The sequence below is a fragment of the Aspergillus puulaauensis genome, chromosome 2 (genome assembly GCF_016861865.1).
Source record: "Aspergillus puulaauensis MK2 DNA, chromosome 2, nearly complete sequence".
NCBI lineage: Eukaryota > Fungi > Ascomycota > Eurotiomycetes > Eurotiales > Aspergillaceae > Aspergillus > Aspergillus puulaauensis.
Genome location: NC_054858.1, coordinates 4996290 through 5023069, shown reverse-complemented (window position 1 = coordinate 5023069; position 26780 = coordinate 4996290). Strand labels below are relative to the sequence as shown.

Below are 26780 nucleotides of genomic sequence, written 5' to 3'. Positions count from 1 at the left end.
ATATTAGTGTAACTTTTCTTGATGTTTTCTAGATTGGTGCGTAGAATCCAGAAGATTCGGTATTTGTTACCTTGCTCTTGAATGAGATAAGTGGGCTCAAGAGCTACCTGGCCTTCCCAATTCCTGTAACCCCAAGCAGCAGGAGAAGGCTAGGCCGCTTGGCTTTATGATAACCCGCTAGGCGAGGATAATATCCCTTGAACTGGGAACACGTTGGGTGACGAAGTTCAGGGTTGAGATATAAATGAACTATGGAATGTAAAGAACGGAGCAGAGCCATCAAGTTTCCACATCTCGACTTTCGAGCAGGTATCTCAGTAACAACCACTCTTGAGACTGCTGGGCAGTCCTAACTTTTAGGGGACTAAACTATAATAGTTTAGTACAGTCCTGCTATAGAAAACCGCATAATATATATTTTTCATATAGAAGTCACCCGTATGTTTAGATATTTTATATTCAGCCTATGTTATGCTAACTTCGCTGGAGCCCTATCATCAACTCTACCCCAGCGAGCTGAGGTCCTTCTATAATTCTACTTCCTGGGCGATTATAAGTATTACCTTATTAAATAGGCTCTGAAAGGATATCTTAAGTAGGCTCTAACCTAGGCAGAAGATAAAAGAAATATAATCTTAAGTTAGATAGCTATATTAATAACTATAAACCCTCTTACCCGAACAATCTTCGGCTTAGGGCAAAGAATATATAGTTATATAACAAAGCATTCACCGTCTGGTGGCACATTCCTACACACGCTGTCCATTGTATGGAGGATTTGGTTTCAATTTGTTTATTTAGTGATATTGATTTGACATTGATTACATATAAACTCGCATGTCCGTTTCCAGCAAACACGCACAATGCGTTGCGTCTATTCTCACAAGGCTTTGTCCTCTTAGGGATGTGCAGTAGTCAACCTTGCAGCATTGATACTTCATAGTTTACCTGGACAGCCCACACAGGCTGTGCGCATTCGATGTACTTGTTTCTGCTTCTGTCAAGTGTTCACGGCATAGTCGACGCAAAAGAGCTGGCAACTCGACCAGCAGATGGAGGCCTAGGTGTTATGTACGCATTGAGGAGCATCTAAGCACTGCTGGCAGCCACTAGGGACCAGGACAAGCTACATTTAATGGCTCTGGGCTGCCGCAAACAAAAACGACATGTACATTCGCGGCCAAACAAAGGGCCGGTAATGTGCTTGCGGCAGGCCAATTCCAAATGCATAACTTACAGGCGGCTTTCTTTCTGCTCGAACGCCGTATCTTCGAGCTTCCTGGTAACGGATTGTGGTCAAGGGCTTCGAAAGCCTGACCTCTGCGTAGTGTCCGTTCGTACCGCGTTCAGCCCTCATTCGTATCCGTCCTTCTCGTTGCTGCTTTCGATACCTGCTCTATCTGGTATCGTAGTATATATAGGTTCTCCGGGCACTCTCTGTTGGCAAGCGACCAAGAACCCTTCACAGCTTTTCTTTTACTTTCCAGTTACCGAGTTCTAAAAACAGCCCTAGTAAAACGTTACCCTGATAACCGAACAAACAATGAGACACTCTACGATCTGCATCCTGGGCGTCATCGGCTGCGCGGCCGCCTTGCCCGTATCATTACTTGAGGAAGGCAAGTGACCTCCATACTGAGCTGGTTCCATACATACAGCCAACTGACATCCGTCTGTAGACCCCCAATCGGGCGCGAACCCCGTTGCCGGCAGCGTTGATGCCCCAGCGCAACCTTCTTCCCCCCAAGCAACCTTTGGTTTCGGTACCGGTGCCAACCCCTTCCAGGGAAGCACCGGCGCGTTCCCTGGCTTTGGCGCTGGCGCTGGTGGCAATACCGGTGCGGCAGCTCCCTCCTCGCAGGGCGGGTTTGGCGCCTTCCCAGGCTTCTCAGGCTCCCAAGGGTTCGGCAGTGCCCCTGCCGCGAGCGGTTCGGGATTCCCCGGCTTCGGTGGGTTCCCAGGCTTTGGTGCTCCTGGGGCTGCTTCGGACACCCCAGCGGCAGTCCCGCAAGGCTTTGCCGGCTTCCCTGGGGCTGCTTCAACATCCCTAGGTGACGGTGCTCCAGCCCCGGCAATTCCCGCCCAGGCAACCGCTGCATCTGGCTTCGCGGGGCCAGCCCCGACGGGAGTAGCGGGTGCTACGGACCTGGATGTGGACGGCGCTGCCGCTGCTGGAAATGGGGATGGGAATGTCATACCTGGTTTCGGCACGACCACCACTCAACCCGAGAATGATGACGAGGCGGACGAGGAGGGGCAGGAGGAGGAGCAGGAGGATGATGAGGATCAGGAGGAAGGGCAGCAGCAGGGGGATCAGGAGGAGTAGTTGAGGGGGAAGGCTAGAGGGGATTTCGATTTGTCTTACTTGGTGTCTGGGACCCTACCGTTGCCATTGTCGGATGGAGGTGAGAATACAATACACCTGCGGGCTGAGGCTGCGGACGGGGCGGATGCGGATACCTACTGCTACCGAAACCTTGGAAGGGATTGCTGCTACCAACCAACTATCTACATGCCGCTTTTGATTGTTTGTTTTTAGTATCTGCTTTCTTGTGTTGTCCCCTGCTTTGACTTAACTTGGGGAGCGTCTGCGAGGCAAGGGCGTATTCATGTTACACAGTATTATCCACACAAAGGGTCGGTGAAGTGAAGACTGCCTATACCGGTAATGCTAAGACCGGCTTTGGAGTGACACAGAATTCTTGAACGGGAATGTTAACTTCCTGGCCCAGTATGTTGCTGGTTGGTCTCTGGTTGGTGCATCTCCCAGCGTGGGAGGCCAGACCACATCTCATAACCTAGCCCTATCCCTGGCCAGGACAATAACCCTCTTGATTCTCAGGTATCCCCTCCGCTGGATGTGCTGGAGGAGTTTATGTAAGCGGCATGCGAGGTTTATTCCGGCCTGAAGATGGGATCGGCAAACCCTGGCTTCTAACTCAAAAACACATGGCAGTGATGGTCTTATTCAAGCGATGGCCTGCGCAGGCGCGAATATAGAAGATATATTTCTTCCTTCCTCAAAGTAACCCTAAGTCAACACCTTCCCAGTGTATCCCGTCCTCTATCTATTCAATCCATACAGGCCTGCAGCACTCAATTCTCCACGCAATATACGCAGGTTTCACACATGTGCTTTCTGATTCTTTTTCCCTTTCACAGAAAGCCATTGGATGGGGATTGCCCCCAACGCCGCAAGCGCCGCAAGCGCAACACCAACATAGAATGTCCGGATGATCGCCTCATTATACGCGCCGAGCACGAACGGCAAAGTAGCCGCCGTCGCAACATCGCGAATCCCCAGCGGGCCAACGCTAGTAAGCCTCGCTATCGTCCCACCATCCAACCCCAGCGCCAGCGGCGCCTTTCCCAACTCACTAGCCAGCTCCTTCTGAAACACATTCTGCGCGACGAAGTTAAACAGCGTGCCCGCGAGGGTCTGCGTGAAGGTAATCAGGGCAGTCCCCGTGGGGACGTCCGCGGCCGGAAGCGCCGTCTGCACGACGACAATGGGCAGTGTCATTCCCATCCCGAGGCCGATTCCGAATATTAGCTGATAGGTGATCCAGGCGGCGGGGCCTGTGTGTGTGGCGGTGAATGTTGTGAGCAGGCCTGCGCCCGTCGCGGCGACTATGGGTGTCGTGTACATGAACGGCGCGTAGTAGCCTATGCGGCCGATTGCCCAGCCCGTGACTAGGGAGGAGATGACGGCGCCGACGATGAAGGGAAGGTTCATTATCCCGGACTGTGTGGCGGATGCAACTTTGATGGATTGGAACCAAATGGGGAGCTTTTCGTTTGATTGGGGTGGGTTAGCATATACGTAGATATATTTCTTGCGTTTTCGTTGGGCTTGCGGTTCGAAAAGGGGTGGGAACAGGGTAGTCTCACGTAGTAGGTGAAGACCATTTGAGAGCCAGATATACACATGATGAACAGCAAGGCGCACAGGATATTGCGGTTGCTGATGAGGCGGCCGGGGATCGTTGCACGGTCGCCCTGCCACCTTTGCACGGCGACGAAGCATGCTGTCAGAGCACCAACGAGGACAAGCAGGAGGATGATACGCCAGTTGCTCCAGGGGTACTCTGCGCCGCCCCACTGCAGGACGAGAAGCAAGGAGATAATTGCAGGTATAAGCACGGCTACACCTAGCGGATCGAGCTGAAGGAAGCGCTCGACGACCGTCGACCCAGCCTGGCTCTTTCGCGGGCGCAGGTGCACGAAGAAAAACACAAAGAGCGCAGTGACGGCTCCCAGTGGCAAGTTGATGTAAAAGCACCAGCGCCAGCTGAGATGGTCTGTAAAGGCGCCGCCGAGCAGGGGCCCAGCCACGCCCGCAATGCCGTACAGCCCGCTTAGTAGCCCGATACATAGCGGGATCTTGTCAAGGGGCATAATCTCGCTGATGATGAGCATGGAGCCGAGGAGGAGGCCTGCACCGCCGAGACCTGCTATGGCGCGGCCGATGATCAGAACGACGGAGCTCGGCGCCGCGCCGCAGATTAGCGAGCCGGCTTCGAAGACAGCCAGGGCGAAGAGGTAGACCCATTGAACGGGGTAGAATGTGTAGATCTTGCCGTAGACGAGACTGAAGCTGCATAGAGCGAGCGAGTATGCGCTCACGTACCAGCCCATTTCGTGCAGGGAGCTGAACTCTGCGGTGATCTTTGGGATCGCGGTGGAGAGGATCGTGCCGTCCTAGACGCGAGTTAATGGGTATGTATGTGTCTTGGGGGACAAGGCGTTTCTGCGTACCAGCGCCAGGCAGAAGACGGCGAGTGAGAGACCCGCTATCACAGCAGCAGTCGCCCACCCAGAGAGCTTCGAAGCCTCGGGGGGCGGAGTATCGGGCTCGATAGCGTTTTGAAGCTTGGAGGCGGTCGACGCACCAGAATCCTTGGGGGTTCCTGCACTGGACTCATTTGTCAGTTCAATAGCTACCTCTTGGCTGTCGCGTCCCACGCCATGGTCCTCGAGTGAATTCGCGTTGGGGGTCTCGGAGTTGGGAAGCAGTTGGGCTGTTGACACGGAGGCCGAGCCCTTCAGTCGTTGAAGGCGGAACATATCACGGAGCCGTTTACTCGCCATCGTGCTTTCTTGTGGTAAAGCCGCTAACTAGGGGAGGAAGCTGAGGGTATACGACTGTTAGGACGGATTTACAATAGAGAGTTGAAATGCACGAATTGCTCTGGAGCTGTTCCTTGTGCACCCTGGACGTTCAGCAAGCCCTAGAGGGTGTGTTTCCGCCGGCAATCCGTGTATCCGAGGAATGGGTTCGTCAGAGTATGCGGTTCGCTTTGCATCATATTTACCGCGTGCTTCATTCAAGGGAGATCCCAGGATCGACATTCCGCATGTAAGGGGCCGGCCGCCCATTGTTGGCAACCCAGCCATAGCGGTGCAATTAGAGGAAATCCACGGATATCAGATATCAAACTGTATCTAGCTAGTAGAGCTATTCAAGCAACTATTCATCTCATGGCCTAATTGATTGGAGCCACCGCAGCGAGGTGATATTGTTATGGGATCTCCACCGGAGCCCTAATCTACTACCCCCTCTGCCTCAGGCAGCTGAAGCCATTGCTATTCCAACAGCCACTCACCAGGCATTTTCATCTTAGTTACAGGGAGTACGGAGTAGACCTTGAGCCTCTATATATCTGATTGCATATATAATCGTTCTTGAGCGGGATAGGGTTGTCTTGGTATATATTATATAGAGTCTAACCTCCAAGGCCCGGAATATATAATTCTAAGGCACATTCCATGATGTGATTGTGGGAGGAAATTAATTAGAACCTTGGAAGTGCCTCCTTGGAAGTGCCTGTCTATGTATCTATCTACTCGACCTCTCCACCCTCAATCTCCTTCATCATCAGCTCCGCTTCTTCTGCGACCCTCCTAACATGCTCCGGCTCATCCTCCTTCTTTGCTGCTTCCCCAAATCTCTCCCTCCAAAGCTTCCACCTCTCTTTAGAAAAGCCATGCTTTCCTTTCCACAACGGCCCTCCCCTACCTGGTGCCCCAACCAGGGGCCCTGACTCATATTCATCATCCCATTCATAGATCTCAGCCCCGAGAACCTCAATCCATGCCGCTGCTGCAGGAATCCATGCCTCCAAAGGTTCATCTTCCCGCATATGTATCCATGGCGTCTCAAGTGCAACCCGGAGCGTCACGAGTGCAAACCATGAATTTGCTACAAAAACAGGCTCATCAGTCGCGACAAGAAGAGCAACAAAGCGATTCACATTTATGGTCCTCAATATCGCAGCTTCCCTCTTCACTGTGTCGGAACCTGGAAGCGGAATTGAGTCATCCCAATGCCGTCGGATCTCCCAGCCCAGCAGCGGCAGGTCCCTCCATACTTGCATATCGTGTAGAATTAGTGGTCCACACTGTCCGTTATCACCGGGTTTCATAGCGTCCGGGAGGTGCGACATATCCACGAGGGTAGAAACCAGCTTATCCTGGTATTCTGGGTTGCTGTATGAAAGTTTGAGTACCAGGTGCCAGAGTTGGCCGAGTTGTGCCTCGAGGGAGGCATCAAGTGCTAAGGCAGCTGAAGCTAGCTTAACAGCGGCTTCTGGAGGGTGAATCTTGCCCGTAAAGAGAGCATCTAGGACTGCGAGGTGGGGTCCCAGATCGTAATCGCTGCCTTCGGTGCGGGTGGGTAGTTGGTTCAGGTATAAGGGATCCATTTTGAGAGGGACGTAACTGGATGGAAAGAAGCTTGAGTTCTCCTGCCCTGATATATATCTTCTCCAGCCAGAGAAAGAGCAAGGGTACAATGACGAAAGCCAAGGCACACTCGGTAAGCAGGAAACTGGTGGATCGACAGGGATTAGGGCAGTGCTGATGGCTTCTGATGTGCAAACTTACCGCACTACGTGGGGGTTTATTATCTATCACATTAAGCCGCAAAGTTGTGCACGAACCTATGATGAGTACTCGATAGTATTGATATATAAGAGCGCCCGTGATGCGCTGTATCATGGAATAGTATATAAACCGCGCGTATTTCACATTTCTGCTTATGACCGCCTCCCCGCTTGTAGTAACCAGAGGCTTGATAGTGAGTCACTAACTTAGCACCCTACTGGTGAGTTTGTGCTCCGCCACGTTCATGAGTCTGTTTATAAGTGAGACCAGGGCGATATTACCAGAAGCAGCTAAGGCTGGAAGAGTTGTGTTGGCGTCACCACGTGGATTTTCAGAATGGGAGAGAAGACATTCAACCATTGTTGTTTGACCATTGTATGCAGCCTCTTGGATGGGGGATATACGGACCTTCGAAGGGTATCTGCCTCCGTCGTGCCTGTATAATGCTAAATCAAGTCCTTGCGCTAGTAGTACTCTTGCTACCGAGAGAAAACCATCTCTTGCCGCCAAATGGATTGGCGTTTTCCCACCACGGCCTTTACAATACAAGTCAGACCCATTTCTGAGCAGGTATTTGACCACTTTCGCATGTCCGTGCTCGGATGCGTTAAAAAGGGGATGCTCAGGGGAAAGTGAGCTTGGGATTCTTCGGGAAGGATCCAGGTGTGCACGTTTTTCTGGATAGGGTTATGCTCCAAGGGGCATCCCGGGTACATAAATCAAAAGATCAGTAAAGACTGTCTACTTACTGGAGACAGCTATTTGTAATCTTAAGATAGAGAGCTGAAAGATGTCCATAAATAATATGAATAACTTCAATTGTAAGCGTAAATGAACTCGTCTACTGTAAGGAAGAGATTTACTACCAATCAATCATTGATCACATTATACCCCCCGCGTCTTTCTAATATATCTGATTTGAAGGTATATAAAGCTATGGCTTCTTGTAGTCCGGGGGTATGTATTTCGTTCGAGTTGCAGCCGTGATATCTACAGAGTAGATAAGCCAGCGTTCATCATTGACTGAGACGGTTAAAGCTGGGCGTCAGCCATAGTGGAGATCGGGCCGTGAGGCTGATTTCCAAGGCAACAACCTCGAAAGCTATACATATTGCCTTCTCTCACGCCATATCACTACAAAAGAATCATGTCTCTCCTTCCCACTCGCTAAAAGAATCGCGTTTCCATCCTCGGCAACCCCAGCTTCAACGCCACCATGTACAACCCCAACTATAGCTTCGAAGAACAACTCCCACCCCACAGCAAAGCGATATTACAGGCGTGTCGAGCCGGAGACCTCGCACAACTGCAACAGATATTGAAAGACTACAGCATCAAGCCAAGCACCTCCGCAAGTTGGGGGAGAGACCTTAACGGTCCGCCTAACACACGGATGCTTCTAGAAGAAGCCGTTTCGCACCAACATGCCAGCATCGTGCGGTTTCTTCTGTCCATAGACCCATCAAATGATATAGACAGCAAAGATATTGGCCGGTCACTAGTTGAAAGCCAGAACCTGGAGATCCTGGAGCTCATCCGCGCGCGGGCGCCGGACATTGTCAATGTAGATCTCAGCCACTTCGACACATTCCTCTCAGCAGCCTGCCAAGTGGGTGGGACCTGGGATAATCCACCTGGTGATGAGTCGCTGCCACTGGTTCATTACCTGCTGGATAATGGAGCCGATCCCAACGAGGGCGGCTTTGGGGGGTGTGGCTCGATCCCTGCAGCGATAGAGTTCTCGCGGCCTCTGGAGATAATAGACAAGATGGTCGAGAAAGGGGGAGTGGTGAATCTTCTTGTATTTTCTTCGGCGGTTAGAGCGCGACGGATTGATGCCCTGCACCTTTTCTTTGACAAGGCCCCGTTTAGTGTGAGCATTGACGACATGCTCAAAAGGGCGCGAGAGTCAGAAGATAAACAAATCATGGCCATAGCGGAAAGGGGCGTGGCGAAAGTCAGAAAGCGCCATTACAGGCGGAAATCGAAGTGGTGGAAGGGTCTTCAGGGTGTTTGGATATTTTAATTAAGACAAGTCCTTGTGTACATGTGGCGTCTAGGAGCCGGAGAGGAACGTTGAACTGATATAAACCACGAGGACAGATATACATGATTCATATTTGAGTCCTGGGTAATGGGAATCCTTGGTCCTAGGGACATTTAGGAGCGATTAGACGGACCTACGACTGGGACATGATGCTGGCTTCTTGTCAGTATGTAGGGTGAGACGGGAGCAGAGTCACGCCTGGGTGTTGTGGAATAGGTTGTTCGCCTTTTTGGCGTGAAATATGTATATGCAACCGTTTAGTGAAGAAGATGGACCTTCTCGGACGTCCAGATACGACAGCACCGTTGTGATTGTAGTTATAGTTTTTAATCTCGGGCATTGATGGATGTTGAGAGCCCAGGAGCCATAGACCATCGACCTGGTTACCAATTACTGAATGGGCGCTTGCTCACACATCACAGAGCCTCGTATTATATGCACGCTTCTAACGCGTCAATGGACAAACAACATACATATCTATATCGAAAACAAAAATAAGGTATAACAACACCAATGCATCGAACTCCATGGCTCCATGAACACAGTTTATAGTTTATAATAAAATATCAATCGGAATACACTCATCAACAACCCTCCAAGCCCCAGTCTCCGGATCCTGTCGATTCCGCGAGAACTGCAAGAACGCCTGATCAGGGCTGACATTCCATTTCGCAACATCCTCTTCTTTCGTAGGAGCCAGGATCCCCGCTCGAGGCCAGAACACTCCGTACGGTTTGATACGTGCCTCCTCTGGCATGTGGAAGCATGTGCCCGTGATCGTGGATACGGGGGATAGGCTATGGGAGCCTTCATTGCTTACACTCGGCAACGAGGTATGATTTGCACCATTCAGGTCTGGTGGAGTCTCAGCCACCGGACTCGTCGCCCTCGGCAGTGTCAAGGGAAAAGACATCGGATCACGCCCGGTGCTAAGTATACGGGCAAACATCTCCTCAACAATCATGACATTCTCGCCAAACGCCAGCCCAAACGTATTCGGGTAGAACCCCTGCACCTGGGGCGCGCTGCGGAGCAAATGCAGCGCCGCGCGGCGCGTTACTGGTTCTGCGCAGCGCAGGACGGTGAACCAGAGCGGGAGACCGACGCTGATGTCGAATGTAAAGGGTGGCTGGGTACCGTCTGGACGGACGGAAGCGTTGAGTGCGATGCGGGATTGTTCGACGATGGTTTGGAAGCTCTGCAGGCAGGTGTCTGTTGTGGTTTTGAAGCGGGATACGCAGGTTGTGAGGATCACGACTAGGGATTCGTAGTGGGTGAGGAGTAAAGCGATGGAGGTGGTTTCTTGTGGTGATAGGGCTGTTTTTGCCCGTAGGGCTTCAGCGAGGGTTGTGAATGATGTGTACCAGTTTTGGAGTTTTTCTGATAGCGCATCCTGCTGGAGAATCATTTCCGGTGGGACATGGTATGCATTCGTGGTATCGTGATGCTTTTCGCATTCTTCTTGGAACAGCTTGATCTCAGCAGTCAGGATGAACAGGGGCTCGCGAGCAGCTTTGAGTGAACCGAATGTCGGCGGCAAGATTCTATCAGCATCTCGCATGAAAGAACCAGGCTCGATGTTATTCTGAGTATTGCCCAGGATGCTCAGACGCGAGAAGATCGGGACAATCGCATCCTCTAGCAACGATGCCTTGAATGCAGGCAAAGCACCGCTAGCTATCTGTTCTCGTAACGATAGGATGAGCTGCACGCCCTGGCCATACAGCCGTATTGCCTCGAAAGCGCCGCCCTGGAGCGCCTCGATGCATATAAACAATACACAGCTAACTAGTCCGACGAAGACATCAACACTGCCATGCTCAATCCGACGACGAACAGCAGATACCGAGCGCGAGTACCAGCCCAGCGCATCCTGGTATTTAACCAAAGGCGTACATGGCTTATAGCTCTCAAACAGAGAACTGATAGCAATGATGGCGTCCCAGACCGGGGGCTCGGCATGGCACACTCGCGGGACGATGGTGCTCCAGAAATCCGCATCGAGCCCACCGATCAACGGCGCTGCGTGTTGAAAATAGTACGCAAATGCGCGTCGCTCCTTAGTCGCCTTGTTCGGCACCACTGGGACTGGGGTTTCGATTACAGCCATCGACGATGCTGATGAGAAGGTCCCGTATTTGGTGCCTTCATACTCGCATACACGGCCGCCTCTGGTGCAGCGAACACAACTGGGCTTTTCCTCGCCGCATTTGACCTTCCGGGCCCTAAAAAAGGTTAAAATTCAGGATCTCGAGGGATTGTTGTGGGAAGGAGTCGCCTACTTGCAAGTTTTGCACCCCCGCCTTGATTTCAGAGGGCCGACTGTGAGACCCATCGAGCTCGCGGAGGACCTCGGCGTCATAAGCCGAGCGCATTAAACCACGACAACTCAAGAACGCCGCGCAATTATCTCATGATTCGGTTGTGATGGCAGCCTGTTCACGAAGTTGCATGATTCAGGGGGATTTGACGCGGTGGGGAATTTGCCACAGCCTCAACGCATTCCTTGCACTACGGATACCAACTGTCAACAACGTGGGGGCCACGACCATATATATTGCGTTCTTGAGTGATTGACGGTGGATTGGCTGCAAATCCGGTCGGTATAACCGTATAACCGTAAAACCAGCCTGGCGAGAGCAGGCTCGCTTCTCCCACGAGTCATTGAAATGGCGGTCACGTGCGCATAATATGCATGGCATTATTAATACAGTTTATGCATTACAGCTCTGAAGCATATACAGTGCATAAGTTATAAAATATTAACTACCGTCAGCCGTGACATATAACGAGGTATCTACAAACACCACAAACATCAAGCCTAGCTCTTCGTATACGCCGGCGGCGGTATCGACGCCTCCCCCTCCTCACTGCCCACACTCGGCTCAGTCCTACTAGCAGGAACATGCTGTCCCTGCGCCAACTCCCCCATAAGCGTCTTCCCCTCATCAATACGATGCGGCGGGATAAACACATCATAATACCTCGGCATGACAAATCCAAGCAGGATAACGAGCAGGATGATATGCGCGAGAATGAAGCCCGTGATCATGAGCGGGTCGTAGCGGAGTGTGTGGAACTCGGGATATGCGAAGGAGAAGATTATGGCGAGAACGGGCGCGCACACGTACCGCAGGATTACGGGCCAGAATACGGGGATGTTCCAGTTTTTTCCACCGCCGACGATGTTGTTTAGGTCTCGCCGGATTTGGTTTCCCTAGGGTTCATGTTAGAAACTGCGGTACAGGGTAATAGGTTACGGAATCATAAAGGGACAGAAAGACATACCGAGTAGGCGGCGAGATACCAGAACTTGCTAAGGAATGTGTTCCTCCCCCAGAAGCTTGGAGCCGGGATAGATGGTCGGTCAGAAATCAGTGCCGCAGTGATACCGAAGACGACGTAGACGCCAAATCCAGCTCCCGCGCCAATAGCAGGGTCTTCAGTTCCATGGGCCACAGCGACGCCGATGATCTGACCGCCAAAGTATGCAAAGTTGTACAGAATGAAACCCCAAAGGCCGGTCTGGTCGACAACATCGGTCCAGCGGTAGATGGTGCTTGCGCTGACGACCTCGGACCAGACGACGAAGATGAGACAGACGTTGTTGATCCAGCGGTCAATGCCGTCGAGGAGGTAGAAGCCGAACTCTGTGCAGTAGGGGAGACACATGAGGAACGAGATGAGGGTGAGGATTGTGACGATTACTGGGCGCGAGAGCTTGACATGGCCCGAGTCGACGATGAGGGTGGCGACGGCGTCCAGCATGACGAACGCAGAACTGAATCCCAGTACGACGAGGGTGAAGAAGAGCAGGAAGGCCCAGAAGTTGGCGCCGGGCATGTGCAGCACTGCCTCAGGGAGGGTGAGGAAGCCGACGACGAAGGCGCCGAGTCGCTCACCGTCCTGCGGCCATCTCCTGAGATAGCCAACGACGCCGAAGACGGAGAATGCAGCAAAGTTCTCGAAGAGGACGTTGCTCCCGCAGATTAGCAGAGCGTCCATGACTGCGTTGGAGTGTTTCGAGTTGTATGAAGCGTAGGAGGTGAAGTAGCCAAAGCCAATACCGGTAGAGAAGAAGACTTGTCCGACAGCCGTCTGCCAGACAGTACCAGAGGCCAGCTGGTCGCCTCTCCATGTTGCCCAAAGAAGTCGGGCTCCTTCACTGGCATTCTCGAGCGACAGAGACCGGCCGACGAAGATGATCGTGGTCACAATGGGGAGACCCATAGTCCAGTAGACAACACGACCAGTCAGACCAACACCGCGGAAGATGGAAATCCAGATCAGGAACCAGATAAACGCGCTCCATCCAACGGTCTCGCCCAGGAGAGCAACACCAGGGTACTTCGTATACGAAAGCACCTCCTTATTGTCGAAGCTCAGCGACCCATCAATCGGATCGACATTGTGGATCACGTCACCCATGTAGAAGTCCTCAATTCTGCCCTCCCAAGGCAAGGGGCTGCGGAAGGAGTTTCGGAAGTAATTCATGATCCAGGCAAGATTCACCGTGAAGTACTGCGTGACGATAAAACTGACCAAGATGGGGCCCAATCCCACACCCTTCAGTCGGCGGTTGATATTGTTGAATGCGATCACTGTTCCGCCGCGATAGGCCTGTCCGATGGAGATTTCGAGGATCAGAGCCGGAATCGCGACAAAGAAAATAGCCAGCAGGTACGGGATGAACCACTGCAGGCCGTAGTTGTTGTATACGACCGAGGGGTACCGGATCAGGTTTCCCTGACCAGCGCAGCCTCCCATGGCGGCGAGGAGGAAGGCCGCCCGCGAGGGCCACTGGTCGCGACCATCCTCCGACTGCGTAGGAGGAGGCAGAAGCCAGGCGACGGCCTTCTTGACGTACTGGACAAACACCATGGTGAGTCCGAGAAGAAAGTAAACACCTAAGTAAGTGTTAAACACATGGGGCAGAAGCACAGTTAAGACCGATCCAGGTCAGAGATTCGAGGATCAAGGAGGAATAATCAAAAGCAGGGAAGCGACCCAGGCCCCCAGACGTGCTTGGCAGGATCGGTGGGTGTTATATACGGAGATGGCACCGCCAAGGACCGGAAGTTCATCGTGGAGGACCGATTGCATGGCTGCGGCCTGTTAAGGGCGTGCTTGGGGACGCCCAGGTGGGGGATCCAAATTAGGGCAGGCTGGGCAGCCCCTACCGAGATTTCACTGGCAAGAGGCCCGGCACCAAGACAGTGAAAACTCTGCTGGGGTGGGTGTGGTATTGGCCTGTTACATGGGTGGTAACCTCTGACGGCACTGACTGAATCGTGAACTCGTTCGTTCTGTTACTACTCTGTAGCTAATTCTGAATTCAGGCTTCGGCCACGCCGCTGCCAAGAGCGCGCCCAGACGCCAAGAATGACGCAAGGCGCCCCGGAGAAGACGTTATCGTCCACTTCCACCACAACCACATGGACGATGGGGTCCGCCGCATCGGGTCGACTCTGGACTCTTGATCTTGTCTGTCGCCGTTTGCGCTGTCAAAGCAACGGCTATTATTGCTGTCTCCAGGTCCTGCCCTCTGTTGACTTCATCCCTTGCATCTAAGCGAGACTCAACCTCCTAAGTTACGGAGTATATTACAGCTTGTTATAGGCCCTGGTCACTTTGCTTCTTTGCTTTTTCGCAAGACAATCCCCTCACCAGATGCGCCATTAATCAACTCCCAGGTAGCCACAATCTACTGCGTGATCAGGCTCGACTCCTGGGAGCTCCTGTCTGATCGATTCAGGTCTAGCCCTGCAGGCCCAGACGGACTAAGGAATCCTTGTTTCCCGCCAGTGGGGGCGCAGTTAATGGCACGATCCCTGTGGGTGGGAAGCTTGAAGCTGCTAAGGCGGTTGACAATTGAGATTAGCTTATGGAAATGAGACATGTACTTGGCGCCAGGTCGTGGTTGGAACCCATGGTTGTCAGTTGTCAGTCTCCTTGCGTTTTTGCGCCATGTGGGAGTCCTTGCTTCTCCCTTGAGCACACATATGCAAGCGCAGATATTACGCCCGAGAGCCAGTGCCCCGGATTAGGCCTAGATGCGGTCTGTTCGCCAGTTGGTTATCGTCGAGAACAATTCTGGGGATAATTTGATTTCGAGTGGATCTCACTCAATATGACCTGGATTCTCACGCAATCATACCGAGTAATGGCAGGCAGTCCTCCGTATGGGCATATAGATAATTTCTTACTATAAAAGTGGATCATGACTGTCCAGCCCTACGGCCATCACACGATCATTCCATCTTTTCGCTGAGGTATTGCATGGAATAGACCTTGCATCCAGTCAACAAGGAGATATGTCGTTTCATAAGAGTAAATCATGATTGATTGATCGTCGCATCCGTTGCCTGACGCATTCCCCAGCGAAGGCCTCGATGTATGTTGTTATCGTGTGCACATACACCATAATTCCGGTCTACAGGTAGCAATTTGATTAAGAGTAAATATGTAACAAATTCAAAGAAAAGCACACCCAGAACTTAAATATCTATCTTGACACCAATATGCTGACGCGTCTCAATATTACCACAGTCCCTCTCGACTAACATCCCTCAAAGCCCTTACCCAGCCGCCGCAGCCTGAATAAACAGGCGTTCCCACTTCATCCCAAACCTCGCAAGCAGCGTCACAGCCCCAGCAATGCGGCGGTAATAACAGCGGAAGATACTCTTAAGCATTATGGGAGGAATGTGGGCATTTCATACAGTAGTACGTCTCCCCCTAGTATCGTGTTGTCTCGCTAACAATGAATAGACTTTGTGTCTTGGGTTTCCTCTAGACGGCATACTAGATGACCTTGATATATGGACTGCCGGTTGGGCTTGTTTCGGATATTGGAGGGTTTGCTGGTGTGTGTATGGTGTAAGGCGCTGCATATAAAGCAGCATACAAGAACGCTACTAATTATGCCAATTGGTGTTTTCTGTTGGTTGTTGTGCTGTATATATTGATATGCGTGACAATATATAGACACAAGTACCTATCCTGTATTCTCTCAACTACCGCTACTTTATCTTGGTCACAATCTTATTTCATTTCCAGTATCTAGGAGACACTTTTAACTTGCCTTCATACTTAGTTTACTTTGAAAATAACAATATATGAGTTCGTCTTGTCAAGCGAACGTACACCTGATTTCCCAGGCTGCAGCTTAGTCATCAACACCGTCGCCCTCCACTCTCCTCCACTTTCTTCCACTGACGGGACTGTCCTCCACTTTCTCCTCATGCGTCCGGCCAATTCATCGCCGCTGCCAGAGATAGCGGGTCCCTGGGAGCGTCTGCGCAAGTCTTGCGATACCTGCCAGGATGCAAAGGTCAAGTGCACCCAGCACAAGCCATCTTGCCGCCGATGTCTGCGACTTCGCCAGCCCTGCGTCTACAGCCCGCAACGTCGGACCGGGCGCCCTCCCAAGCGGTCGAGTCCGTCCAACAACCCCGGCCGTGGCGCACAAACAGAAACCGTGATAGTCTGCTCGAGGCCAAATGCTAATATCCCAGATGACCAGCTCATGACAGATGTGACGGGTGTCGATCCCTGGGTGCTGACTGGCGACTTCGCAGCTGGCATGGACCACTCCGACGTCTTTCAATCGTCCTTTGATGCCTTCTTCGCAACGTCGATGCCTCAAGATGGCTTGCCCCAGGGCCATAACAAACCAAATACCTCGAACGAGCTTACCAACTCGCCCTCAGTTTCAGACCCATTCGGCTTTTCATTTCCGATCCCCGATTACAATCGCCTCGTTGATCCGCTGCCGCCAGAAGCTCCTTTGATCGATCCGTTGCCCGTTACCACTACTGGTTCGGATACAAGCCACGAGACCGCAGATTGTGGCGCGAAATGTTACACCTCAGTACTACAGCAGCTCCTGTTTCTCCGCCAGACCCTCCCCGAAACGACCACTCGGAACACCAGGCCCTCTATAGATGTCATCATGCAGGCTGAAAGCCATGTGCGCACCGTTCTCGATCGCGTATTAAGCTGCAGTTCATGCATGAACAATCGCTCATCTGTTCTCCTCATGTCTACAATCACAGAGCGCATAGTTCAGATGCTGGACTGGATTATCGAGGAGAAGACCCTACTGGATACAGAAAATATACAGAGCAACCCGCGGTCTTCAAGACTGCCCTCTGGTGGTACTACCAGTGGCCGGAAGAACGTCTGTCACATTCCACTGCGCGTGGGAAGCAACGTATTGGACGAGGATGCGAAGCAGAATTTCCTCAAACAGTTTATTCTGCTCCGCCTGAAGAAACTCGCGGCCAAGGTACAGGAGGTCCGACGGGCCACTACTACCCGGCCGGGTGACTGCATTTACCGCGCTGCAGAGTTGGTACTGACGGATTCCATTCAACGATTGGAGTATCTGCGTGGTCAGTGCCAGTTATGGGAGTGATAGACAGTAGTGGCAGTTTTCTTTATTATGAGTTATGACCAAGTTCCTTGCAGAATACGGTGTTGGTGGTGTTATCCTTGCTTAGCGATTGCAATACTGAATGTTTTCACCTTTTTAGTCGAATTTATGGATACTTAGCGAGACTTAATACCCAGACTTAATACAGATTGTCCCATCCCTGAAGGCTCCCCTTGAATCTACTGCACTCACCCGGGTACAACCTTTCCCAGCAGCGCCAGAACCCCCGATAGACACCGACTAACATCTCCCATCCCTTCACGACCATACAACGTCCCTCTCCCACCACCAGAATCCCCGATGCCATCAGGACCAACGAAATCATCCTGGCTCGCCTTGTCTTGAATATAGACCACCCGCAGCAACGCACTCAGACTAGTCAACACCGTGTACACGATCTGCCTGGCGAGCAGGGACTCCTCTTCACCTTGGAGGGTGAGAGAACCCAGTGCCATCGGCGTTTTTATACAGCTCCAAGTAGATATATTGGACTGGAAAGATAGGTCCGTGTTTGGCGCCGGTGGAAGTGAGGCACTATTCTCGGTGTTTTGTGTACTGGCACCTGCCGGCCCTGTGGAGGTGGAAATATTCGCTTGTCTATCAAGCAGGTCGTACGTTACACAAGCGGCATGGCAAATTCCCAGGATCGACTCGGCGAGTGGGATGAGGCTGTCGTCTGACTCTGATTGGATGTTCCTAGTCGCTGTGTGTCGTTGTTTGCATTGTTCGATACATTTTAAGAGATCTTCTAGCGGGCTGGTGAGGGTTGTCAGGAGGTTAAAGTCGAAGGGGCCCGGGGCTGGACTTGGGAGGAGTGCTGAGAGTTGTATTACTTGAGCAGCGCAGGGGCAGTCCTGCTGGAGTTAGAATAGTTATTGCTTCATACGGTGGGGATTTAATATTTACTACAGGTTCTGCGACTGGTTGGTTAGTCCAGGACATTGCGCTTGTGGTTGTTGTTGGGTGGAGGGGTTAGTCTTCCTTGTTAGTTGCTTACGCAGGATGGCGTTAGTCAGATTTCTTTATCGTGTTCTTTATGGACATAAATTACTATACTGTATATCACCAAAGATCCAGAACCAACCTCTCGCCGACAGTCCGCGAGACACAGGGCATCATGACCCTGTTCTCGCCCTTCTCCTCTACCGACAAAACAGCATCTCTATGCTCCGGAACGCCCTCAAGAACCGACACCTCACACGTCCCACATGTCCCCTTCGAACAAGTAGACATGATTCCGCACCCACTATCATTAAGGGTCTCGAGCAGGTTCCGCTCAGGCTCAACAGTGACCGTGCGCCCACTACGATGAAGGACAACATCGAAGGATCGATTAGGCAGAAAAGTCTGGCCGGACAACGCCTGGAACCTCTCAACATGGAGTTCAATAAGAGGATTCGATTTGCAGGCTTCTTCCAGGGACGAAAGGAGTCGTTCAGGACCACAGCAGTACACTTGAACAGCCTCGTCTTGCTCCCGCGCAAAACTCTCGAGATCAAACCTATTTCCCTCGTCGCGAGCCCATATATCCACAGGATGATCATACGCGAGCTCATCCAGATACGCCATTGTGTTGCGCGACCGACCGAGGTAGATCAATCTATAACTCGCGTGCTGATGCTTCGCCTGCGCAAGCATAGGCATGATTGGCGTGATTCCTATCCCCCCAGCTATAAAGACATATCGATTACTGTTCCTCAAGCGGAAGTGGTTTCGTGGTTTCCGGACTGTGACTTCTGCGCCTTCGTGCAGGTTCTCATGGAACCATCTCGACCCGCCTGAGCCGGTATTTTCTCGGAGTATGGCTACCTTCCAATGATTGGTGTCTTGGGGGTCAGAACAGAGCGAATACTGTCTATAGCCGTGCTCACTGAGGATATCGATATGGGATCCTGGGTCCCAGCGCGGGAATGAGCTCCCAGATCCGGCCTTCGAGCAGAGCGTCACTTCTAGGACTTCGTCTGTTAGTAGGATTAGATGCTTTACAACTGCTTGGATAGACTGGTTTCCAACCCTAGTATTCTGTCTCTGAAGGTTCGTCGTTTGAACTTGAATGGTCCTAGCCCAAGGACCGCTAGGAGGATCCCACGCGACAAGCACCCGCTCAACGCCTCGACTCGGACCAACCTTCTCATATACAATATCTTCATACGTCGTAGCAAGACGCAGATTCGGGAGACGTTCGCGCAAAACACCGAGTTCAACTTTAAGGAGTAACCTCGCCAGCGGCGCCCCCAGGCACGCATGGATCCCGCGTCCGAATCCCAGATGTTGCGTAGAGAACTTCCGCTGCAGGTGCAGTTTCTCAGGGCATTCGAATATAGACTCGTCTCTGCTTCCGGAGCTGTATGCGAGGAATACCCGGTCCGCTGGACTTAGAGTGCAAGAGCCGATTGTAGTCTCTTTTTGCACCAGGCGGAACATGCCTGTTATCGCAGACTCGTAGCGGAGGAGTTCCTCGATGGCTTGGGCAGTGGCTGTTTCATTTTCTGTTGCTGCCTCCCAGAGACCGTGATGGAGAAGATGCGATAGACCCATCGAGAGAACACTGGTTGTCGTTTCATGACCAGCGAGCAACAAGCCAGGGATCATAGACAGGTGCTCAAAGTCCGTCATCTGGACCCCCAGGTCTCGCTGGTCCCATATATAGCTAATCAGGTCGTCCCGTCGGTCATGCTTCCTCTCCTGAATAACGTCCGCAACATAATCATGCAGATCCAGGACATCTTGCACCTGCGCCTCAATACTCGTATCCCCCTGGCCGGTCGTAATACCCCCGAATAGGGCCAGACAGCGCCCAATCCACTCCCATCTGCTCTTATCAAGCCCAGAAATCTCAACAATCAACTTCAGCGGCAAGGGCAGCGCAAAGGCAGATTTAATCTCAACCTCCCCATCCCCAACAAACGCATCAACAAGCTCATGCGCAAGTTCACACATCAACGGCCGGAACCGCTCTAATTTCCTCGGGATGAAGGAACCGCTCACGGTGGAGCGCAGTCTATCATGGTCTGGGTTATCCCACCCTAGCAATATGCCGCCCTCTGGGGCGCGGTTTGCGAAGAGGTGTTTTATGGGGGGTGGAAATGGCGGGACTGTGGCGTCCTTGGAGGTGAATACTTCTGGGTGTGAGAGGATGGTGAGAATATCGTTGTATCTGGTTACGATGTGGGCGTTGAGTGCGGAGCTGTATTCTATAGAGGGCTTTGCTCGTTGGTTCTTGAGATCTAGGGAGAGGGATTGAGGGTTGGTGAATGGGCTGGTTTGTGCTGTTTTTGTTGTTGCTGCTGTTGTCATGGTGGGGAATTACGGTTTGTAGTGTGGATAATGTAATTGAGATAACTGGATTCTGAGTATTAAACTTAGGGCTATATATGAAGCCCACGGGAAGTGCTTCATGTATCGCTGCACCGGGATGTGGGCATCAACCCGGGTGGGCGAGGGAAAGAATCAGGATGTGGGCATGTGGGGGATTGAGCTGGGCATGCATTTTGAACACAAGAAACGGGCGAATAGGAATCACCTCGCTGCTCCTTTTCCTCCTGGGCATATAGTTTATTCCATCGGCGGGTGGGTGAATATTTGGTTGAATGGCCACCCCTGGGAGTGTTCCACCATTACAGCGTCCTAGACGACCGTTGGGTGTCAATCAGGCAGATACCTTCTAGAAACATTCCTCTCTTGTCATCGCGCTGCGCCGAGCTGCAGGGGAAGGTTAAGCTTTACCAGGGCGTGGCCAAGTAAGGGGTATCGTGGGCTGGCTCGTGCTCGCGTCTGCATGTTCGGGATTTTTAAGAGAGGCCCATGTTGCTGAATATCAAAGAGCGCAATTCAGCTGGGCGTGGTATATTTGGCTAGTTGAGAATGTTTGATACAGCTTGTAGTGAGGGTACAACCATGTTATACTTAGGGCTTTGGCCAAATCGGAGTCTGATATCTCATAGACGGACTGTCGCAGTTACTGAATTCAATCTGTACCCTGGTGCGGATAACAGACATACTGCAATGTGACTCGTCTTTTACATAAATATGAGTGAGATGCTTCACTAAACGGGTAACCCGGCTGGAGTGTCACTGGCAAAGGCTACCGATTGCTAAATCAAATGAACAGCAGGCAACAACATGAAACCCAGCACCAAGCCCTTCAAAGTCACATAACATGACCTGCGACTCCAGCATCCTGACCGCATGATACCAGCCCTGCTAATAATAACAAGCCCAACCCAACAACCCCAGTGCAACCCCCGCGATCCGATTCGGCCAGACCCACAAGCATCTCAACAACCCAACTGCGGCTTCAAACCCCAGACTTTTACTGGTCCTCCGCGCCAAGGGCCCAGAAAGCAGCCCGCGCCCTTGGCAGGCAGGGTTGCAGCGCGGGTTCGCTGGAAGTGGAAAGCCCGAGGCAGCCACACGACCAGGATGTCATCCTGCCAAGGGAGCCTGTTCGGAGCAGATGCATGTCAGATCCTGTTACTGCCATGCTGGACATGGGGTGGTGGGGGTGTGCACAGTCTCGCTACCAGAAGTCCATAACTTGGTCAGTTCCTCAACTGTGGAGACAAGATGGAGCTGTGCCATGGGGAAACCAAATTCAAATTACGGGGAAATTATTTCCACTCTCATTCCGATCATTACTTTGTCTGTCAGTTTGTGCTGTTCGCCTTCCACAATCTTCTCGTATAGCAATCAGATCCCGTCAGCAGCCACAAATTACGCCCAAGATGCTTCCTCTTACTGCTTTCCGATTGCTGCTTCCTGCTAGTCCATCCTGCCCGTCCACGCAGATGCTTACCTGCGCCCCCGAGAACCTATTCGCAGATGTCCACCAACCGGGTGAATTAGTGCCGCGAGGCTGAGCCGGTATGTCCGGATGCGAAACGAAACGTTATTATATTAAGGATATACTATCGCGTAATTAAAATCAATCAATTAATTAATTAACCAGCCGGCAGCTGCTCACGGTCTCATGCACATGCACGAGGGTCAATGCTCGACGGATCCGTATAGGTAGACCGCGCTTGGGCGCTGGGCGCTGGGCCCATTTCTTGACTCACAGCTCCATGAATTGCGCACTGACGTCAGTGATTTATTTACACCGTAGAGAGCCCTTTCTGAGGGAGTCTGTGTGATCCTTGAGACCAAATGGAAGAGATGTCGTCGGGGCAAGCAGTGTGATTGATAGGCGTGATTGACAGGGCCATTGCAGCGATCAACATCGCGACCGTGGGCCAGACCATGTGGGCGTTCGGGGAATCAATAATAATGCCTGCCAGCTGGTTCAACGGCTGCCAGATTTCCTGCGGATTTCCTGCGGCTCGATCGTGATGGGTCTGGTCTGCCTTCTCCATGGGGTTACGATATGCATTTGCAGGTACGATTCAGTGGAAGTGCAGGGCTCGCATTAAGCTAGTTCATCTAACCACGTCCTGTCTAATAAGAGCTCTAGCACTATGGAAATACCGACAGAGTTGGTAGCTAGCTAGAAACATAAAAAATAGATAAAAGGTCCCCAATCTGAATCGAAAACGTAGCGTGCTGGGCACAACGGCTGCCAGCAGTGGGTATAAAATTACCAGCATCTCCTCTCATTCACCACATCTCATCTCAACTCGAAAAGTTTCAGCTCGGTTGAACTTCAAATAACTACTCATTGTGCTCAACCCGCTTTTCGTCCCCCTTAACCTCGTTCGACTCGTTGGTGCTGTCTCCGCTCTCGTACTTGGGCTGGATGTGGCCGGTGACGCTGTCGCGGCGGATCGCCTCCTCGACGAACTCGGGCTTAAGCTGTCCGTGCTTGTCGTAGCGGTACGGCTCCTTGATAGAGATGCTAACGGCGTTGAAGACGTTGGTGGATTTCTTGAAGATGGCATCCATTTCCTCCAGTGATCGGTACCGGGTCTCGGGGAAGAAGAAGTACACAACGGGGAACATGAAGGCGTTGCTGCAAGATGTTAGCACATGCAATACTAGATTATGATAAGGGAGGCGTACATGACAGCGAAGATCACGTAGGTCTGGTATTTGATATTGGCAAAAGCGACGGGCGTGATCATGACGACCATGAAGTTGAAGATCCAGTTCGCAGAGGTCGACAGCGCGTTGGTCGGCGCACGGATACGGAGAGGCACGATTTCCGCAGGGTACAGCCAGGTCATACCGAGCCAGCCGATGGCGAAGAAGGTGTTGAAGACGAAGAGGAACACGGCCTGTCCGATACCAGCTTGAGTATCGCCGAGAAAATCGCGCCGGTAGTCACAGCCTGCGAGCACGGCCATAGAGATTGACATTCCGGCCGCCTGGGGAGATTAGCATGGGATATGTATTTAGATGAGTAGGGGAACGTACACCGAAGAGCATGAGTGGACGACGTCCGACCTTTTCGATGATGAAGATGGGGATGAACGCGGCCATGAGGTATTCAGTCCCGTTGCAAGCAGCCATCAGCTTCGCTGTGTTACCTCCACCGAGACCAATGTCCGAGTATATACCAGGTGCCTATGTTCCATCACAATTAGCTATAGGATCGCTGCAAAGGAAGAGTGGCTCTCACGTAGTAAGTGATCAGGTTGATTCCGGAAATCTGCTGGAACATCTGGTTGACATAGGCGAGCGCAACACGGTGGAATTCACGGTACTCGGACATATCGAACAGACTGCGGTAGGATCCCTTGGACATCTCGACAACGGTTTCCTTGATCGACAGCAGTTCGTTCTGGATGTAGGGGTCTTCGCGGGGCAATTCGTTGAGCAGCTCGAGAATCTCCACGGCTTCTTCGTCACGGCCTTGCATGACAAGCCATCGCGGCGACTCAGGGAGGTTCATGATAGACGTAAAAATGGTGATAGCGAAGCAGATCTGGAACGCAATTGGGAAGCGCCATGATACCTCGTGGTCGGGCAGGAAGGCGAAGGCTGGTAACAGTCATTAGTATCGCGACGCATGCAATAACCAGCGATACTCACCATAGTTGATCCAGTAGCTCAGAGTAATCCCCGCAGTAATCAGCATACCCTCAATCATGACCAGCTTTCCACGATCGTGGGACTTTGCTGATTCCGACTGCCATGTGGGCACAGTACTTGTGTTCATGCCGTTGCCAATTCCAGTCACAATGCGTCCCACAATCCATTGAGGCAGGCTGTAGGACGTGCATTGCAAGATAGCGCCAATAGTCATGGTGGTGCAGCCACAGAAAATAGTGCGACGACGGCCAAGGGGGTTGCCGACGAAGATGGTCAAGATAGCTCCGATGAAACATCCCAGGTTGTACGACGCGACAGCAATTCCCTGGTTGGTACTGCGCTGGCTCTTGCAAGCTTGGTCACCCTCGCATAGATTCTCGTTAATCTCTGGGAAATACTTGATAAAGGATGGCAGATCCAAAAGACCACCTGTCACGCCCTGATCATAACCGAAAAGCCTGGTTGCGGGTGTTAGTTGCGCGAATCTGGTGCATTGGAAGTAAAGCTAGCAACGTACAGGAAATCAAGACTACCCAGCGAACTGATGGCCAGGTTGAGGGACCTTCCCCTGAATCCGAAATACTTCTTCCCAAACATGTTGACGTTTGCGCAGGGCGAACGACAGCGACGATCAGACGTTGAGATGGAGCTTCGGAAATCGGGGGAAAATGACGAGCAGCCATATATATACGCAACGCCTGCAGCGACGCCAGCTTTCGGCTAGACAAAACAGGCAGTCCCGGATTCCAGTGAAACGCCTCCAGAGTCTCCAGGAGACCAGTGCATTGGGGGGGCCAAGAGACTGGGGGAGATGACCGGGGATGGGGGCCACGTTCACTTGGCGGGCGTCAATGCCCAGTTCGAATGAAGGGCCTCCATGGTGAATTCACAAACAAAGGGCCTGGATGACGCTGACAGGCCAGAATGAATGCCTTGGCGGCCCACCAGAAGGAGTGAACTAATATGGCGTTGTCATTTATCCAGACGAGCGGCCGCGGGTGTAGGGCAGGCCTTTGGTTCCTTCAAAGGCTTATTACGCCTTCATTCACTGCCCCAGTTATGTTACACAGACGGGGCGCCAAAGTCTTCTTTGCAAGGCACAGGGCGTCCATTGTCAAATAATTGGAACAGCCACTGAAGGCTCGCAAGCCATGCTGACGAGGCTGGATTGGGTTCTGCGTCTGGGAAATGGGCCTCACCCACCAATCCCCGCGGCACCAGCCCGCAACCCCAGTCTGTCAAGGCGCCTCATGTTGGAGGAATCCGAAAGTGACCGCGGTGGCTTCAAAGCCAAGCCGACGGTGGCTGAATGCAACCAATGTGTGACTCTCGAGCCTCGGAAACCGCCAGAAGGATTCACGTCTCAGTCTCACACCATGGGCCGACTGCCGGCAGCCCAGTTTCACGGATTCGTTTGGCTACACGGAGAAAGAGACAAAGCTGGGCTGTTTCATCAGACATCAGCCGTGGCAAAACTCCAGCGCCGGCAGAGAAGAGACAAAGAGACAAAGAAGTGATGGAGTCATCGGGGCTGCCAAGCCCTAATCCTTGTCGCCAAGATCGGACCATCAGGCAGCCAGTGACTGGGTGCAACCAGATCAGGCCATCACGGCCATTCAGAGGCCTGTTCGGCTGTTTGTCTGAATTCTACGATGCTCCAAGTCGGCTCAGTGAGACGCGGCTGCGACTTTACCAGTGGGCCGGTATGGGTGAAATGGCCGACATCTTGGAACTTAGAACCCAGCCGGTGGGATATCCGGTTTCTTCCGGCTGGGTTCCAAGTTACACGAGCTGGAGATGAGGCCGAGGCATCAATCACAAAGGTCCAATGTCCTCATTGTGATGTGAGAACTCAAGAGGATATTCTGGTTTGAACGGCTGTCTGGCCACTATCCACGCCTCTACAGTTACACCAACACTGCAGACGGGCAGTCCTCTATCATCGAAGAGCCGATATGTTCAACCCAGATCCCTGCTGGCGACAATCGCATGCACGAAAGGCCCGGTTTACTGAGAGAGGAAGCTTGTCCCCTGTAATCTGCACCATTCCGAGGTTTGCCAAATAATACCTTCAGTGCTGCGCCGATCCGAGGGCTTTACTTATTTCCCCAGAGGCCTTCGTCTCGGCTCGTTCCGACGGGTCTCCAGATGTCGTCACTTCATATGGTAGATCTGCCTGCCCAGAGCCGCAAGATCGACTGAGTCTTTGCGGTGGCACTCCTTGATTGATGATGCATTGTACTATCGTACCGTACGCTTTTCCTTGCAACATTGACGAGATCAAAGGCGTTAATAAACGAATTGACGGGAAGGTGCCGACTAAGGACGAATCATTCGAGTGTGTTGTTGATATTACTTTTATTCCAAGTGACTGGCTGCTCGACATCAGACTAGCACGCCCTACGTCAGGGCCCTGAGTGGCTCCTTCCTATCCAGTAATATAAA

General features: G+C 52.1%; 10 protein-coding genes across 10 annotated transcripts; 2 read left to right on the top strand and 8 right to left on the bottom strand.

Annotated features, from left to right (window-relative positions):
- Window positions 1-1543: 1543 nt before the first annotated feature.
- APUU_22022A (uncharacterized protein) lies at window positions 1544-2326 on the top strand (the record flags this gene model as incomplete). The annotated part of the gene is made up of 2 exons (XM_041700839.1): window positions 1544-1623; window positions 1714-2326. The coding sequence occupies 2 exons, from the start codon at window positions 1544-1546 to the stop codon at window positions 2324-2326; spliced, it is 693 nt and encodes a 230-aa protein (XP_041553784.1).
- Window positions 2327-3124: 798 nt separating this feature from the next.
- On the bottom strand, window positions 3125-5091 carry APUU_22021S (MDR family MFS transporter; the record flags this gene model as incomplete). Its single annotated transcript, XM_041700838.1, has 3 exons — window positions 3125-3790; window positions 3892-4701; window positions 4759-5091. The coding sequence occupies 3 exons, from the start codon at window positions 5089-5091 to the stop codon at window positions 3125-3127; spliced, it is 1809 nt and encodes a 602-aa protein (XP_041553783.1).
- A 752-nt stretch (window positions 5092-5843) lies between these two features.
- On the bottom strand, window positions 5844-6704 carry APUU_22020S (DUF3632 domain-containing protein; the record flags this gene model as incomplete). The annotated part of the gene is made up of 1 exon (XM_041700837.1): window positions 5844-6704. One exon carries the CDS (start codon window positions 6702-6704, stop codon window positions 5844-5846), a length of 861 nt encoding a protein of 286 aa, XP_041553782.1.
- Window positions 6705-8101: 1397 nt separating this feature from the next.
- APUU_22019A (uncharacterized protein) lies at window positions 8102-8911 on the top strand (the record flags this gene model as incomplete). Its single annotated transcript, XM_041700836.1, has 1 exon — window positions 8102-8911. One exon carries the CDS (start codon window positions 8102-8104, stop codon window positions 8909-8911), a length of 810 nt encoding a protein of 269 aa, XP_041553781.1.
- Window positions 8912-9485: 574 nt separating this feature from the next.
- APUU_22018S (uncharacterized protein) lies at window positions 9486-11294 on the bottom strand (the record flags this gene model as incomplete). The annotated part of the gene is made up of 2 exons (XM_041700835.1): window positions 9486-11157; window positions 11215-11294. The coding sequence occupies 2 exons, from the start codon at window positions 11292-11294 to the stop codon at window positions 9486-9488; spliced, it is 1752 nt and encodes a 583-aa protein (XP_041553780.1).
- Window positions 11295-11753: 459 nt separating this feature from the next.
- APUU_22017S (sodium:neurotransmitter symporter family protein) lies at window positions 11754-13813 on the bottom strand (the record flags this gene model as incomplete). Its single annotated transcript, XM_041700834.1, has 2 exons — window positions 11754-12149; window positions 12221-13813. 2 exons carry the CDS (start codon window positions 13811-13813, stop codon window positions 11754-11756), a joined length of 1989 nt encoding a protein of 662 aa, XP_041553779.1.
- A 3744-nt stretch (window positions 13814-17557) lies between these two features.
- On the bottom strand, window positions 17558-18311 carry APUU_22016S (uncharacterized protein; the record flags this gene model as incomplete). Its single annotated transcript, XM_041700833.1, has 2 exons — window positions 17558-18223; window positions 18276-18311. The coding sequence occupies 2 exons, from the start codon at window positions 18309-18311 to the stop codon at window positions 17558-17560; spliced, it is 702 nt and encodes a 233-aa protein (XP_041553778.1).
- Window positions 18312-18431: 120 nt separating this feature from the next.
- On the bottom strand, window positions 18432-20666 carry APUU_22015S (cytochrome P450/oxidoreductase; the record flags this gene model as incomplete). The annotated part of the gene is made up of 1 exon (XM_041700832.1): window positions 18432-20666. The coding sequence occupies one exon, from the start codon at window positions 20664-20666 to the stop codon at window positions 18432-18434; it is 2235 nt and encodes a 744-aa protein (XP_041553777.1).
- A 2349-nt stretch (window positions 20667-23015) lies between these two features.
- APUU_22014S (uncharacterized protein) lies at window positions 23016-24932 on the bottom strand (the record flags this gene model as incomplete). The annotated part of the gene is made up of 6 exons (XM_041700831.1): window positions 23016-23313; window positions 23364-23668; window positions 23718-23867; window positions 23923-24284; window positions 24336-24793; window positions 24853-24932. 6 exons carry the CDS (start codon window positions 24930-24932, stop codon window positions 23016-23018), a joined length of 1653 nt encoding a protein of 550 aa, XP_041553776.1.
- Window positions 24933-26406: 1474 nt separating this feature from the next.
- On the bottom strand, window positions 26407-26721 carry APUU_22013S (uncharacterized protein; the record flags this gene model as incomplete). The annotated part of the gene is made up of 1 exon (XM_041700829.1): window positions 26407-26721. One exon carries the CDS (start codon window positions 26719-26721, stop codon window positions 26407-26409), a length of 315 nt encoding a protein of 104 aa, XP_041553775.1.
- Between the last annotated feature and the right edge of the window lie 59 nt (window positions 26722-26780).